The sequence below is a fragment of the Leuresthes tenuis genome, unplaced genomic scaffold (assembly GCF_036924035.1).
Source record: "Leuresthes tenuis unplaced genomic scaffold, fLeuTen1.0.hap1 SCAF_17, whole genome shotgun sequence".
Lineage (NCBI taxonomy): Eukaryota > Metazoa > Chordata > Actinopteri > Atheriniformes > Atherinopsidae > Leuresthes > Leuresthes tenuis.
In genome coordinates this window covers 13897265-13909136 of record NW_027325371.1, presented here as the reverse complement: position 1 = coordinate 13909136, position 11872 = coordinate 13897265, and the positions used below count along the sequence as shown (strand labels likewise).

Sequence of the window (11872 nt, the reverse complement as noted above, 5' to 3'; positions counted from 1 at the left end):
AAAAAGGTCAATGGAGGGTTGAGGCTGCACAGTGAAATAATGCAACTAAATGAAAATATGTAGACAGGCCAAACTACTGGCCACAATTAAAAAAAGAATATTCAAATTAGGATTTCTCTTCATATTGTACACAGGATGCCTGTTTTTTAAAAGTCTTTGTAAAATACAGATTTACATGATTGAGTCTTGTTCACTAGGCAAGACATAAGAAAACAAATGATTAAAAAAAAACTCTAAAAGTAGGCTTTTTTTTATTAAGTTGATACCAGTTTACCCCAAATAGCCAGGTAATCCAGTTCCAGACGGATGAGCCACTGTCTTTGTCTAATTCTTTAATGTAAGTCCTCTGTTAGTACTTCATTTTAAGCTATGAAACTAGACTAGACCTAGCCACGGGTTGTACTGCTGCAAAGTGAAAAGGTATTTAACAATGTTTTATATGTGCTAATGACATAACGAGCAGGACTTATTCAGCCAGTCTTCTCAGTTTGACTGGTGTCTCCTGCTGGAAAGCTGCAGGAGAACAAATTTCTCCTCCCTTGTGCATCTGAAGCAGCCTTATGACATATACAATAAACAATAACATTAGCACAGCAGTCTGGTGATATGACAGCTTCTCAAACTTTATCTAAAGTCTAAAAACAGGAAGACGTTACAGAAGAGAGACACACAAAAAAAAAACTGCAGAGGCAGCCTGAGCTACAATGATTTATTAAGATGCCACATGGGATTTTCAAGTGTTTAAACTAACGTCAAAGAGCCCTTGTGTTTGGGGGTGTCAAAGTACAGAGCAGCAGAAACATCTGATCGTATGCAGAGAAGCAAGCACTCTGTACAAAAGTTTTAGGAACAAACAAACAACAAAATATGTCTGATAAACGTCATCATTCTGTTTTAGCTCCTTCATGAGTCCTTTAAGACTGGTTGCAAACCCGTATCTTGCACCACAGACACAGCAGGCAAAGGGCTTTTCTATATATGGGCCTCAGACTCTCCACCTCTGCTTTCCGTGTAAACCATCTACTCCAAAAAAAAAATAAATCACACAGACGGGGCCTTTCTCCTGAGTGGTATTGAGTGTGTAGCTTGAGTTTAGAGCTTGTATTAAAAGGTTCACCACACAGGCCACAATGATAGAGTTTCTCACCTGTGTGACTTCTTTTGTGAATCGTTGGGCTCCGGCTCTGACTGAAAGCTGCTCTGCAAATATCACAGGGATATGATTTCTCCCCAGAGGGAACCCTCACATGCGCAATGAGACCATCCTCGGGGTTAAATGTTTTGCCACGTTTTTGACACTTTGTCTCCCATATGCCTGTGTGTTTTCTCATGTGGCCAGAGAAAACCGTTACTGTCCAGAAGTCTTACCACAAAAATATTCCTCATAGGGGGAACGTTTTAGATGACATTTTACCTGAAGAACCCTCATTCTGTGGTGCTGCTTCATTGTTCTCACAGTCAATGCCTGGCAAAATCTTTGTTTTGGTTTGATCTTCTGAGCTGAAAAGCAGGTTGAGGAAACTATTATGCTATCGTATTATGCTGGAGGCTCTGCCTGATCTCGTTCACATTTTTATAACGTCAGCAGAAGGAAAAACAATTTAATGAGTTTGGCTTTCATCCATGAGATCTTCTTGCTTCTCTTTTATCTCGGGACATTTTGGAAGTCTGTCTTAACCAATCAATAGCTCCAGTTGTTACTATCCAGGTCTGCGCTGGAATGTGCGGGTCCTGGCCGTTCATGGTCCAGATGGACATCTGGCTCCTCTGCTGCTGAGGGATCTTGGTTGTCGTGCAGCACCGAGGCTTCACACTCATTTCCATGCTCTATGGTGCTGCTGATTAATGGAATCCCTGCAAACACAGAAGATATTCACAACAGTGGATACAGCAGTATTACAACACAAGTAGTAGTAGTACACAAGTAGTACAACACACCTGATTCAGATCAATGCATCATTAGCAGGCTTGTGTAGAACTGAACAATCTTTTGAAGATATTAATTTAATCTAAACCAGGGGTGTTGAAGCAGGGAAACATCTAAAACCTGCAGGACAGCGCCCCTCGAGGACCGACTTTGGACATACCTGCCGTAAACCAACGCCACAAACGTTCCGCAGTCATTATGTGTGTAGGTGTGCGCATGCGTAAACGGTGACCAAAACTCACATCTCCCAGCACCTGTCCATTCACCACTACAATCCTGGGATGCAAGTAACAGAACCACACTTGAAACCAGGTTAAACTAGCGCCCTGGATCCGACTTCTCTCTCAGCTGACCAATCCGATTTCCCATACCTTCAACCTACTCTTGGATTGACTAATTTACGCTGCGTTCACAGCTATCGGGATGGTTTTTCTGCACTTCTCCGAGGATCTCCTCTCCTGCTTCGAGCTGCAAACAGCCTCAGCTGAAACACGGTGGCGTCCATGTCTCGTGAGGCATTCAGAGAGTAGATTTATGAATATCGATAGATGGATAAAGAGATTTTAAACGTGTAAGCCAAATCCTGCAATATGATCCATTTGGAAAAAAAAAATCCACAATCGTACTTCTGGTTTGGGTTGTTCAAAATAAAAGCTTTGATTCTAAAGTACTTCAAAAGGTGAACGTGTGTGAAGCCACATTCCCCGAAAAATCGTTCGAAAGTAATTAAATTTTACTATCACAATACGTGGTGAAATATATATCAAATTAGCAATTAAAATGGAATTACTGAATTACGAGTTTTGGGGAGTTTAAAGTAATTTTGTTAATTTTGTTTGTTATGTATAAGTATATCACAGTAAAACTAATCAGTGTTTCTTACTTTTATGGTTTCAGGGATGTTCAGGACAAACTTGTCTTGTGTGAAATGTATAATTGCCAAGTGTTCAGAAATAAACTAATTAGGTTTACATTTTAAACCCAAATTTATTTATTTTTTCCGCAGCAGGTACGGTTGTCGAAGAATGGGCACCTTCACAGGTGGGAATAGTCAGCTAACCATAGAGAAATTACTTTGAATATGATGCAGTGGCGCAATACTGCCGGGGATTAAGCCTTCTGCCCTAAACTACCAAATTATCATCTTAATAACAATGTCAATGAGTAGGCATTCAGGCAAAAATAATTTAGTTTAGGCAGTCTTGGAAATTTGAAAAAATGTTTCAACAGAATCTCAACAAATCTTAAAATGCCAGAAAGATGGCATGTGAGGATCCCTGAAGAGCTCCACAGTCTCAGGAAGAGAAAGTTCACCGTTAGATTACCCACTATGAGTTAGTAAAATGTTATCATAAATGGTAGCTTTTGAAAATGGAGTGTTTTCTTTCATTTTTTGTTCTGAGATTCTAAAGATGAATGGCAGCCTACAGCAAGATAAAACAAAATGCACTTTTGATTCATATGGAGAAAGTTATCCTTTGTACTTATAGGTACGAGTGTGCCTTATAAATGGTCAATGAGTGTAAACATATTGTAATTTGTAATGTTAAAGTAATTCAGTGCATAATTTTAATGGCAGTCAATTTTTTTTCACTTATTTACGTTGTAGCACCATACACTTCAAACGTTAGAAGTCGCGGGTTTTATTTTGAAATCTCACATTAACACCGGAAGTATGTTGTTTGCTTCGATTTTTTCCAGTTCGCCTGTAAACAGAGAGGCATATTAAACACGTAACGCCGAAAGTCATGTCGTTCTGCTCCTTCTTCGGCGGAGAGGTCTTTAAAGACCACTTCAAAACAGGTTTGTCCGTGACTTGAGCTTTGTTCGAGTAACGTTTTAAACTTTTCTCAATTTCGGCTGGTGTTTGGCAGAGCCAAGTAGCTACTGTTTGCTAACAAATGTAGGACAAAATAACTTTAAAAGTGTGAAATGTACGCTTTTAATGGTGTACACACCTGAAGGAAGAGCTGCTGATGTTAATGTGCTCACAGGATTTACAATCGTAGACCAAAATAATTCAAAAACTTGTCAGTTGGTAAACTTTGGTAACCAGTGTTCAGGTTACACAACAGCTTACAAAACTGGATTTAGCTTCATAATGAAAAGGTTATGATGTCACTTAAAAAAAAACATACTGGCAATCAGTTTAAAATGTACTTACTGTGCTGTTATTGTTATTTAGGAAAAAAGTAAATATTCTTAAAATGTTAAAGTGAACCCACCGATGAGAACAAACATGATCCTATCTGTTCTCTGTTTTAAAAGATTGCCAAGATTGAAAGAGTCAAGTCAGCATTAACTTCAGTAGGAGTTGTGCTGTGTTGTTCTTATTTTACGTCACATACAACCATCTCTCATCCTTGCCCTCTCAGGGATGTATGTGTGCTCCAAGTGTGATCACCAGTTGTTTTCCAGTCGCTCCAAGTACGAGCACTCATCTCCTTGGCCAGCCTTCACAGAGACCGTCCATGAGGACAGTGTGTCTAAACACCAGGAGAGACCCGGAGCATACAAGGTGCAGTCAGGAGCACAGTTTCTTTCAGTCATTTATTTACTGTACCTGCAAAAGTGAGCTCCGTGTCAGCGCACTGTATTCTGTCTTCCAAAAAAGCAGAAATGGGTGCATATAAATCGCTATGAATGAGTGATGCATGCTGAAGTTACCCCTGCGAAGGACTTGTTTTCAGAGCCAGATGCTGTACGTTGTCTTGTTTCAGGTGCGGTGTGGGAAGTGTGGAAATGGACTGGGCCACGAGTTTGTGAACGATGGTCCAGGTAAAGGGCTGTCTCGCTTCTGAATATTCAGCAGCTCACTGAAGTTCGTCCCTAAAGGTACGGCCTGATTACATCACTGAGCTCGGAGAATGTGCAGCTAACAGTTGTGTTGCAGATAACATTTGACCAACAAGCAGACAACATGCTAATGATAATGTACAGTTGCTTTCCAAAGTTTCTTCCAAGAGATGCAAATAGTCTTCCAGATGTGGAATTGAAATGCTTCTTTAATGTTAACTACACCTCCTTCTGTTGTCTGCAGATAAGGTTGATGGGCAGTAAGGTGAGCTGTGAGAAGGAAACATGGCAGGATTAGAAGTTTCTCTGCACAGCTGAAGGTGTGGACAGTGAATGAAGTGTCCTGGGGCAAAGCCCAGTCTGGGAACACCAGGACTCTGATGAATGGTGACCTCACTGGACAGCATGGGCAGAGGACTGGTGGCAACACCCTTTAATATTTAATATGCAGTCACTACAGGCTCAGCAACTTGCTTAATCTCAAGAATCACAGCACCGCTCTCTCATCTGTGTTTTTATTGATTGACATCAAACAATTAGATGTGGGATAATCTCATGGTACAAATAGACTTATTAAGGTATTTCTTATTGAGTGAATGTGTATGAAACAGTGCTGCCAGTGTCAGTCTGTCAGAAGAGAAACACTGCATCTAAGAGTAGGGAAATCATTTCTGGAGATCACTCTTTTTCATTTCTATTTCTTTAAAAACATGTGGCCTGGAGTGTTTGATGTGCTGAATGCTGGGAGTAAGTGGTAAAACATACATTTAAAAAAAAAAATTGATTAAAACATACTGATGTGAAATACAGGAGTTTAAAAAAAAACATCTTTTAAGTAAACGAAGCACGATGATTGATATGTAAAGAAAGAAAATAAAGATATTTTGAATTGACTCAGTGTTGTCTATATATTTTGTTGATCAGCAGAGTGATTTAATTTTGTTTCAATATATTTTAAAGACTTCCAGTCCATCATACAAGTGTTAATGTAATAAAACACCATCAGATAAATGATTGTTTGACAGGATTTTTAGACATTTTTAAGGTTAAAGATAATAAAAGTCAGCTATTTTTGTTACACAGGATACCCAATTATTAAACATATTAGCTAATAAAAATATTACTACACATGGAAACCATAATGCAATGTTGGTGAAACCAGTTTGTGAGGAGGGCTGCTACCACTAGGTGGAGGCAGTGACAACAACAAGGTCGGGCGTTACACAAGTGCAGCAGAGCTGTTGACACTTGATCGACACAGACTGGCCTTCTCTAGTTTAAGCTGGGTGACCCTTGAAGAAACATTTCTAAACTCAGTGCAGAGATTTGCACTCTGACAGTAAGGAACTGCTATGTCTGACGTGGATGAAATGTCCTATTGCTCTTTTTCGGGAGGAGAAGTTTATAAAAGTCACTTCCAGCCTGGTGAGTGTCGAGAGAAGCACGGGGCTGCATGCAAAGGTGAAACACTTGTGAAAGTAGAGGCACGTGTGTCTTTTCTTGTTCTCAGGAATATACGTGTGTTCTGAGTGTGGCCATGAGTTATTTTCCAGCACTTCAAAGTTCGAGCACTCATCCCCATGGCCTGCCTTCTCAGAGACAATCCATGAGGACAGTGTCTCTAAGTACCCTGAGGCATGGGGACCATTAAAGGTAGACAGACACGATTGTAAAAGTCCTTCTATTATTAATGATGTTTTCTCATCATCGTCTTTTGGGTTTAAAATCTTCAGGTTTGTTGTGGGAAGTGTGGCAATGGATTGGGCCATGAGTTCTTATACGATGGCCCAAAAGAAGGGCTGTCACGCTTCTGAATCTTCAGCAGCTCACTGACGTTTCTACCTAAAAGTGAGTCTATCTTTGGTTTCCGTTGTTCAGCCTGAACACAAGTCACTCGGGACTCACTGTTTTGAGTTGTTTATCCACAGAAGAGGTTAGTGGACCGAAGAGTGAGCAGTAAAAGAGAAACCCTTCCTGCTGCTGAAGGTGTCCACGGTGGATGAAGTGCTCTGGGATAAAGCCACATGGATGTCCTGGGCACTGAGGGACCGTGGCCACACTGGACAGCAGGAACATCTCAACTGTTTTTAAACCATGCACATTGAGACATTGACTGTGCATTTAAGGATCTTAAAGAGTTACTCAGTTCAAATGAACCCACCTGTGCTAAAATGTGCTGCTGACTGTTGTACTGTAAACATTGTGTTCTTTTTCAGAAGTGTAATTACATGCTCTCATCAGTTGATGGTGCTGTTCTCTCAACATGTGCTTTGCTATGGCCATTGATTGTTTTTTTTGTGTGTGTGTAAAAAGTAAAGATATGCAGCACTGTACAGTTTGTGGAACTTTAGAGGTTTGGATTAGTAGCATCATCAGAGAGGTTTCTAACTGCTGCCTAATTCATTCTGCACCACCGTAACCCCAGACATACAACCAAACCGTACAGAATTATCTGCAGCCTCAAGAGAATCGTGGAGCACTGTGATAGCCGGTCTGTAACCCCAACTCCCATTTTTTTTTTTCCTTTGTCCTGTCCTGTAACCCCAACTCCATGTCGAGTTCTCTAACATGACGGGAACAACGGCTTCTCCACTGTGCGGTGCTGTTTCTCTGTACCGTTTCAAGAGAAAGACGTGCAGTTATGTGGAAAACACTCCTGAGTTAAACTCACTTCAGTCCGTGTTACAAATGCAAGGGGATCTTGTGTTTTTTGCACACAGCAAGGTTTTCTATACATCCCAGTAAGCAGCGCCTCTTGGTCGAAAGAGCAGTGGAATTTTTAACAAAGCCATGGATGTGGGGGGCACGTTCACCGGCTTTCATGCTGTTTAAGTGTCTGAGATGAGCAGGTGTGGGGCTGCTCGTTTCAAAGGCTGGGAGATCAGAGGGGGAGATGAAAGCATTGGTGTCAGCCAGAGGATTAAGACAGGAAGTGCAAACATTCACAGAGAAAAATGCTTAAGCATTTAAAGCAAAGACTATTTTGCAGATTTGATGTGTGATGTGATGTTTTTTTTAAGGTATGATCAAAAGTCCTACCTTTACTTTGGACAGAGCACCTGGGGCAAATATGTGCATATGAAGGGATCCAGCCTCTTGTATTCAAAGAACAGTGTTGTTTTACTTTACTGTCTAAATTGATGCTCAGTTTTATTTTTTACCACGCACAGCCTCACTGAGCCTAATCCCTCGAACTGTCAGTTCCAGCCCCAATGCTGCCTTTGACTTCACCTCAAGCCTCCATTAATTAACCGATAACTTCCATGTGTCTGATTAGAAATCTGGACTATGATGTGTTCTGTGTAATGCCGCCAGCTGGACCGCAGACCAAACTTTCCTCCGTGTGGGGACTGCGGGAGTGGGAGCGAGAGAGTTTGAAAGTGGAAGGGTGACATCCTCGAGAACAGACAGCAACTTAAAAAAAGATAAACCAGATGTGAGAATGAGGGATGAAGGGAGAGGAAGAGGAAGTTGCCCAAAACACAGGGCTGTAATTAGCATTTGCTATCTGCAAGAGCAGTCTTTCTGGCTGGCAACTGACTGCAGCTGTATGGCCAAGAGGAAGCAAACATGAAGGAGGAAGTGGTAATCCTCTGATAGAATCACTCCTCCACTGACCTCTGGGGCTCATCCTGCTCGTAAGCAAATGGGATCCTTAATTACATTAAACCATTGCCACTCCAAAGTCTTCGATGGTCCCATAGACAGAGGCTCAAGGTTTTACCAACCATTTGTGTGTGTGCCACTGACTCATACACAGGACATCTTGTTTTAATTGAAACATATATGAGCCTGTTGCTTGGATTTGGATGTTTACAGGAACACCACCTGCTTCTGTTTTTAGCCACAAAAAAAATAGTGTCTCATTGTACATCCACACGCCATGACATTATATCCGAGTTCATCAAGGTGGTATTCCCAAGAAACATCTGCTAGCCAGCATCTGCTTCATTCACCGCAGAAGCTGCGACCACTTTGTAAGAGAGTAAAGCTCCTTAATGCGTGACTGCAACAGAAATACAGAAAATTTCCTTTCATCACAGCCTAATATCTGCAGTATGTGAGTTAGCCACCTCTATAAGATGTCTTCATCCATACATGGCAGGGCTGCCCTGCACATGTTGCAGAAGTGCTGCACACATGCTAGCCAAGCGTCTGTCTCCCTCTGTGTAACGACTGGGGGAATAAATAAAGCCTTTATGCGAAACGATGAAATGTGATTTCCAGAATGCATCAAAAGAGTCCACGACTGTCCACTAGACTGTCCAGACTGGGCATTGTTACAGTTCTTTGAAGAGTCAAGACAGTGGGTGCATTTAAACAGGACAAAGCTGATGTAAGGCAAAATGGAAAGGATTTTGGCTCATCTTTACTAAAAGTCTGAGTAGCGAGCTGCAACATGAACTGATGTGTATTGTGTATTGAGTGTATAAACAGATTTTATGAGGTGTGGGTGTATCAGATGCCTATAATCATGGTACATATTTACAGAAGCCCCGAAGTTCAAAACACAACAGCAAAACCAAAAACTCATCACAATTATAGGAAACACAACAGCAGAACAGAAACCACTGCAAAGAACACGAGAGATAAGAAATATGCAACATTTTGGGAAACATTTTGCACTACAAAAACACAAAAGACAACACTTAAAACACTTTTCTGTCCTTTTCACTTTCTTTAGTGTGTTTAGCGCAACGTGCCTTGGTTCTAAACAGAGACAAGGCGAAACAAGGAGAGATAGAAATGTAGTTGTGTGAAGGCAGAAACAATGGGAACATTTCTAGTCCTTTCAACAAAGTTTCATCAGCTTAAACTTGCGTGAGATGGTGCAGAATACAAACTCCAAAAAGCTCCCTGTGAGAGCATGAGGGCTCCCAGTGTGAAAACAAACAATGGGAGGAATCTCGACGGCTTCTGCCACTTTATTGTCATCTTTATCACACGATCACTTTTCTGTTTCTCAGCGCCGCTGGCTTCAATAACGCAGGTTGGTTTTGAACATACATGTGTTTGCAAACATCGCTCACTATCTGCACTATGATCAGTTTCAGGGAGAGAGGACCCTGCAGACAGAAGCACAGTTTTGTCTCAAAGCTTCAAAGGAATATTTGAGGTGTGTGACACTGTTATTGTTTGCACACCTCAAGAAGAGGGGTCCTTGTTTCGGGGATGCAGAGTGAGGGATAAGAGCAAAGTTTTGAAGAAGGAGAAAAAGAGAGGCTGATTGTGGACCCACATGTCTGATATGGGACTGTCGGAGGGGGCTAAAAAGCCTCAGTAAGCTAAAAAGAAACTGGACATGCTGTGCTCATCATGTCCCATAAATATTCGCTTCAACTTTGAGTTTTCTGTTTGATTCTCAGCATCAGAGGCCATGCTAAAAAATGATGAAATGAGGCCTGAGATAAAAGGGTGGCAGAGGCCAGGAAACATTTCAGGCGCTCTGTCTTTGGAGCATGGAAATATCAGATGACTGATTTAAAAGGAGGCTCGACCCACAGATAGTCAGAGCAATGATGGACTGCGGAAAATGCCATACTGTCAACGCATGTCGAGAGACATCTGAGGCCCTTGAGAGGTTTATGGCAAGTTAAAACAATTTTTTTTTAAAGACAGAGACTGAATGTGGAGAAGAAGCTAATTACCTCATTCTTTCCCCCTCCAAAGAAATCACAAACTAAACCCACCTACTCAGCTAACCAGCTTTCGCTGCTCATCCTCTCTAAAACTAATCCTTGCTTGCCTCATATGAGATCACGAAGATTCCGGTTGCGTTCTTGCTAAACAAGACTGCAAGCATCGTGCATAATTTTTTCTTATGTGATCCTGCATTTTTCTCTTGGTGTCTGCGGGTTGTTGCAATGCACATATGGTGCTGTATAGACCTTGTGAACCCAGTAACTCCCCACAGACCCCTGATGGGTGGTCTTAATAGTCAAAATTGCTCCTTTGGTCCTGCTGATTGCTAACTCCTGTGCAGAAAAAAACTCAGAGGTGCCCAAGCCCCTTTAACTACTAAGTGATTATGAACCAATCACGAACCTATAAACGACTTGACTCCCAGCATTAAGAGACGGTGAAGGGGGTGTTATGGCTTGTTTTTTTCTCAATGATATTGTGAAAGTTGAGGCGGAAGGAGGCAGCACACTATTTTTTATTTTTCACTGAACTTGTATAAACAGAAAATCCCCTAAGGAGAGAGTATTTCTTTAAAACACATGTAGCTTCTTGCATAGTGAACTGTAAAGGAAAAAAAAAACATTTACAGCGTGTGTTTGTTTGATATCTGGATCCTTTTTGCAAGACTTAGGGAAATTCCACATACCTCTTCAAGTTTATGCCCCTCAGCACCTTTATTGTGCAAATACACACAGACACATTTACCTTTTGATGGCAACTCTTCAACATCAGAGTCAGCTATCTTTTTTCACTCATTTCACGTCATATCAAATATAATCCTTTAACACATTATCTATATAACTTTTACTGTCACGCTGACTTTTATTCTTCATATTTGCCTTTCATTCATCGGTGTTTGTGCCAGAAAATGTAATACCCCCTTAATCTTGCCTGTCACTGATTTTGCAGTAAGCGTCATTATCGATCTGTCAGCCTGTCCTTATTGGCTTGATGAGCAGAAAAGAATATTAAAGGCACTGACGACAGAGAGAGTCTTCAGGATCCAAATTGATTTTAAATGTGTTTTGGGCAAGTCCACAGAAAAGCTTTCCTGCTCTCATTTGGATCAGGGGCTCTGTTGTGTCCCCAAGAAACACAGACCTCAAAACCTAAAGTGAGACCAGATGAGAGCTACAGGAAGAGGACAGTTTGTGTGTATGTGCGTGACTGTATGTGTGCTGGTACAGATGATTGAAAAAGAAGAGGTCTCAGAATACATTCCCACAGGAATGAGGCTTGTAGACGACCCAGTATGATTGTAAGGCCTACGACAAAGTGAGGGTGTGGTGGTGATGTTTTAAAGACAGAGGACAGATATGTGGCTTTACATGACCAAAACTAAAAATTACGAACCTGCACAGATCTTTTAAATGACAAATAAAGTCAGAGTGGAAATAATTCATAGACCAAATGCAAAAAGATTGTATGTCCTCACTACTTGTTTTTAGTCAGTCTTGCTGTGTAAAA

The 11872-nt window shown here is 41.2% G+C and overlaps 1 protein-coding gene and 2 pseudogenes across 1 annotated transcript; 2 read left to right on the top strand and 1 right to left on the bottom strand.

Moving 5' to 3' along the window:
- Positions 1–766: 766 nt before the first annotated feature.
- Positions 767–2523, bottom strand: LOC140273907 (uncharacterized; annotated as a pseudogene).
- A 1075-nt stretch (positions 2524–3598) lies between these two features.
- On the top strand, positions 3599–5602 carry LOC140273617 (methionine-R-sulfoxide reductase B1-A-like). Its single transcript, XM_072369234.1, has 4 exons — positions 3599–3730; positions 4303–4445; positions 4648–4762; positions 4968–5602. Exons 1-4 carry the CDS (start codon positions 3676–3678, stop codon positions 4985–4987), a joined length of 333 nt encoding a protein of 110 aa, XP_072225335.1. The 5' UTR covers positions 3599–3675; the 3' UTR covers positions 4988–5602.
- A 321-nt stretch (positions 5603–5923) lies between these two features.
- On the top strand, positions 5924–6996 carry LOC140273272 (methionine-R-sulfoxide reductase B1-A-like; annotated as a pseudogene).
- Positions 6997–11872: the final 4876 nt, after the last annotated feature.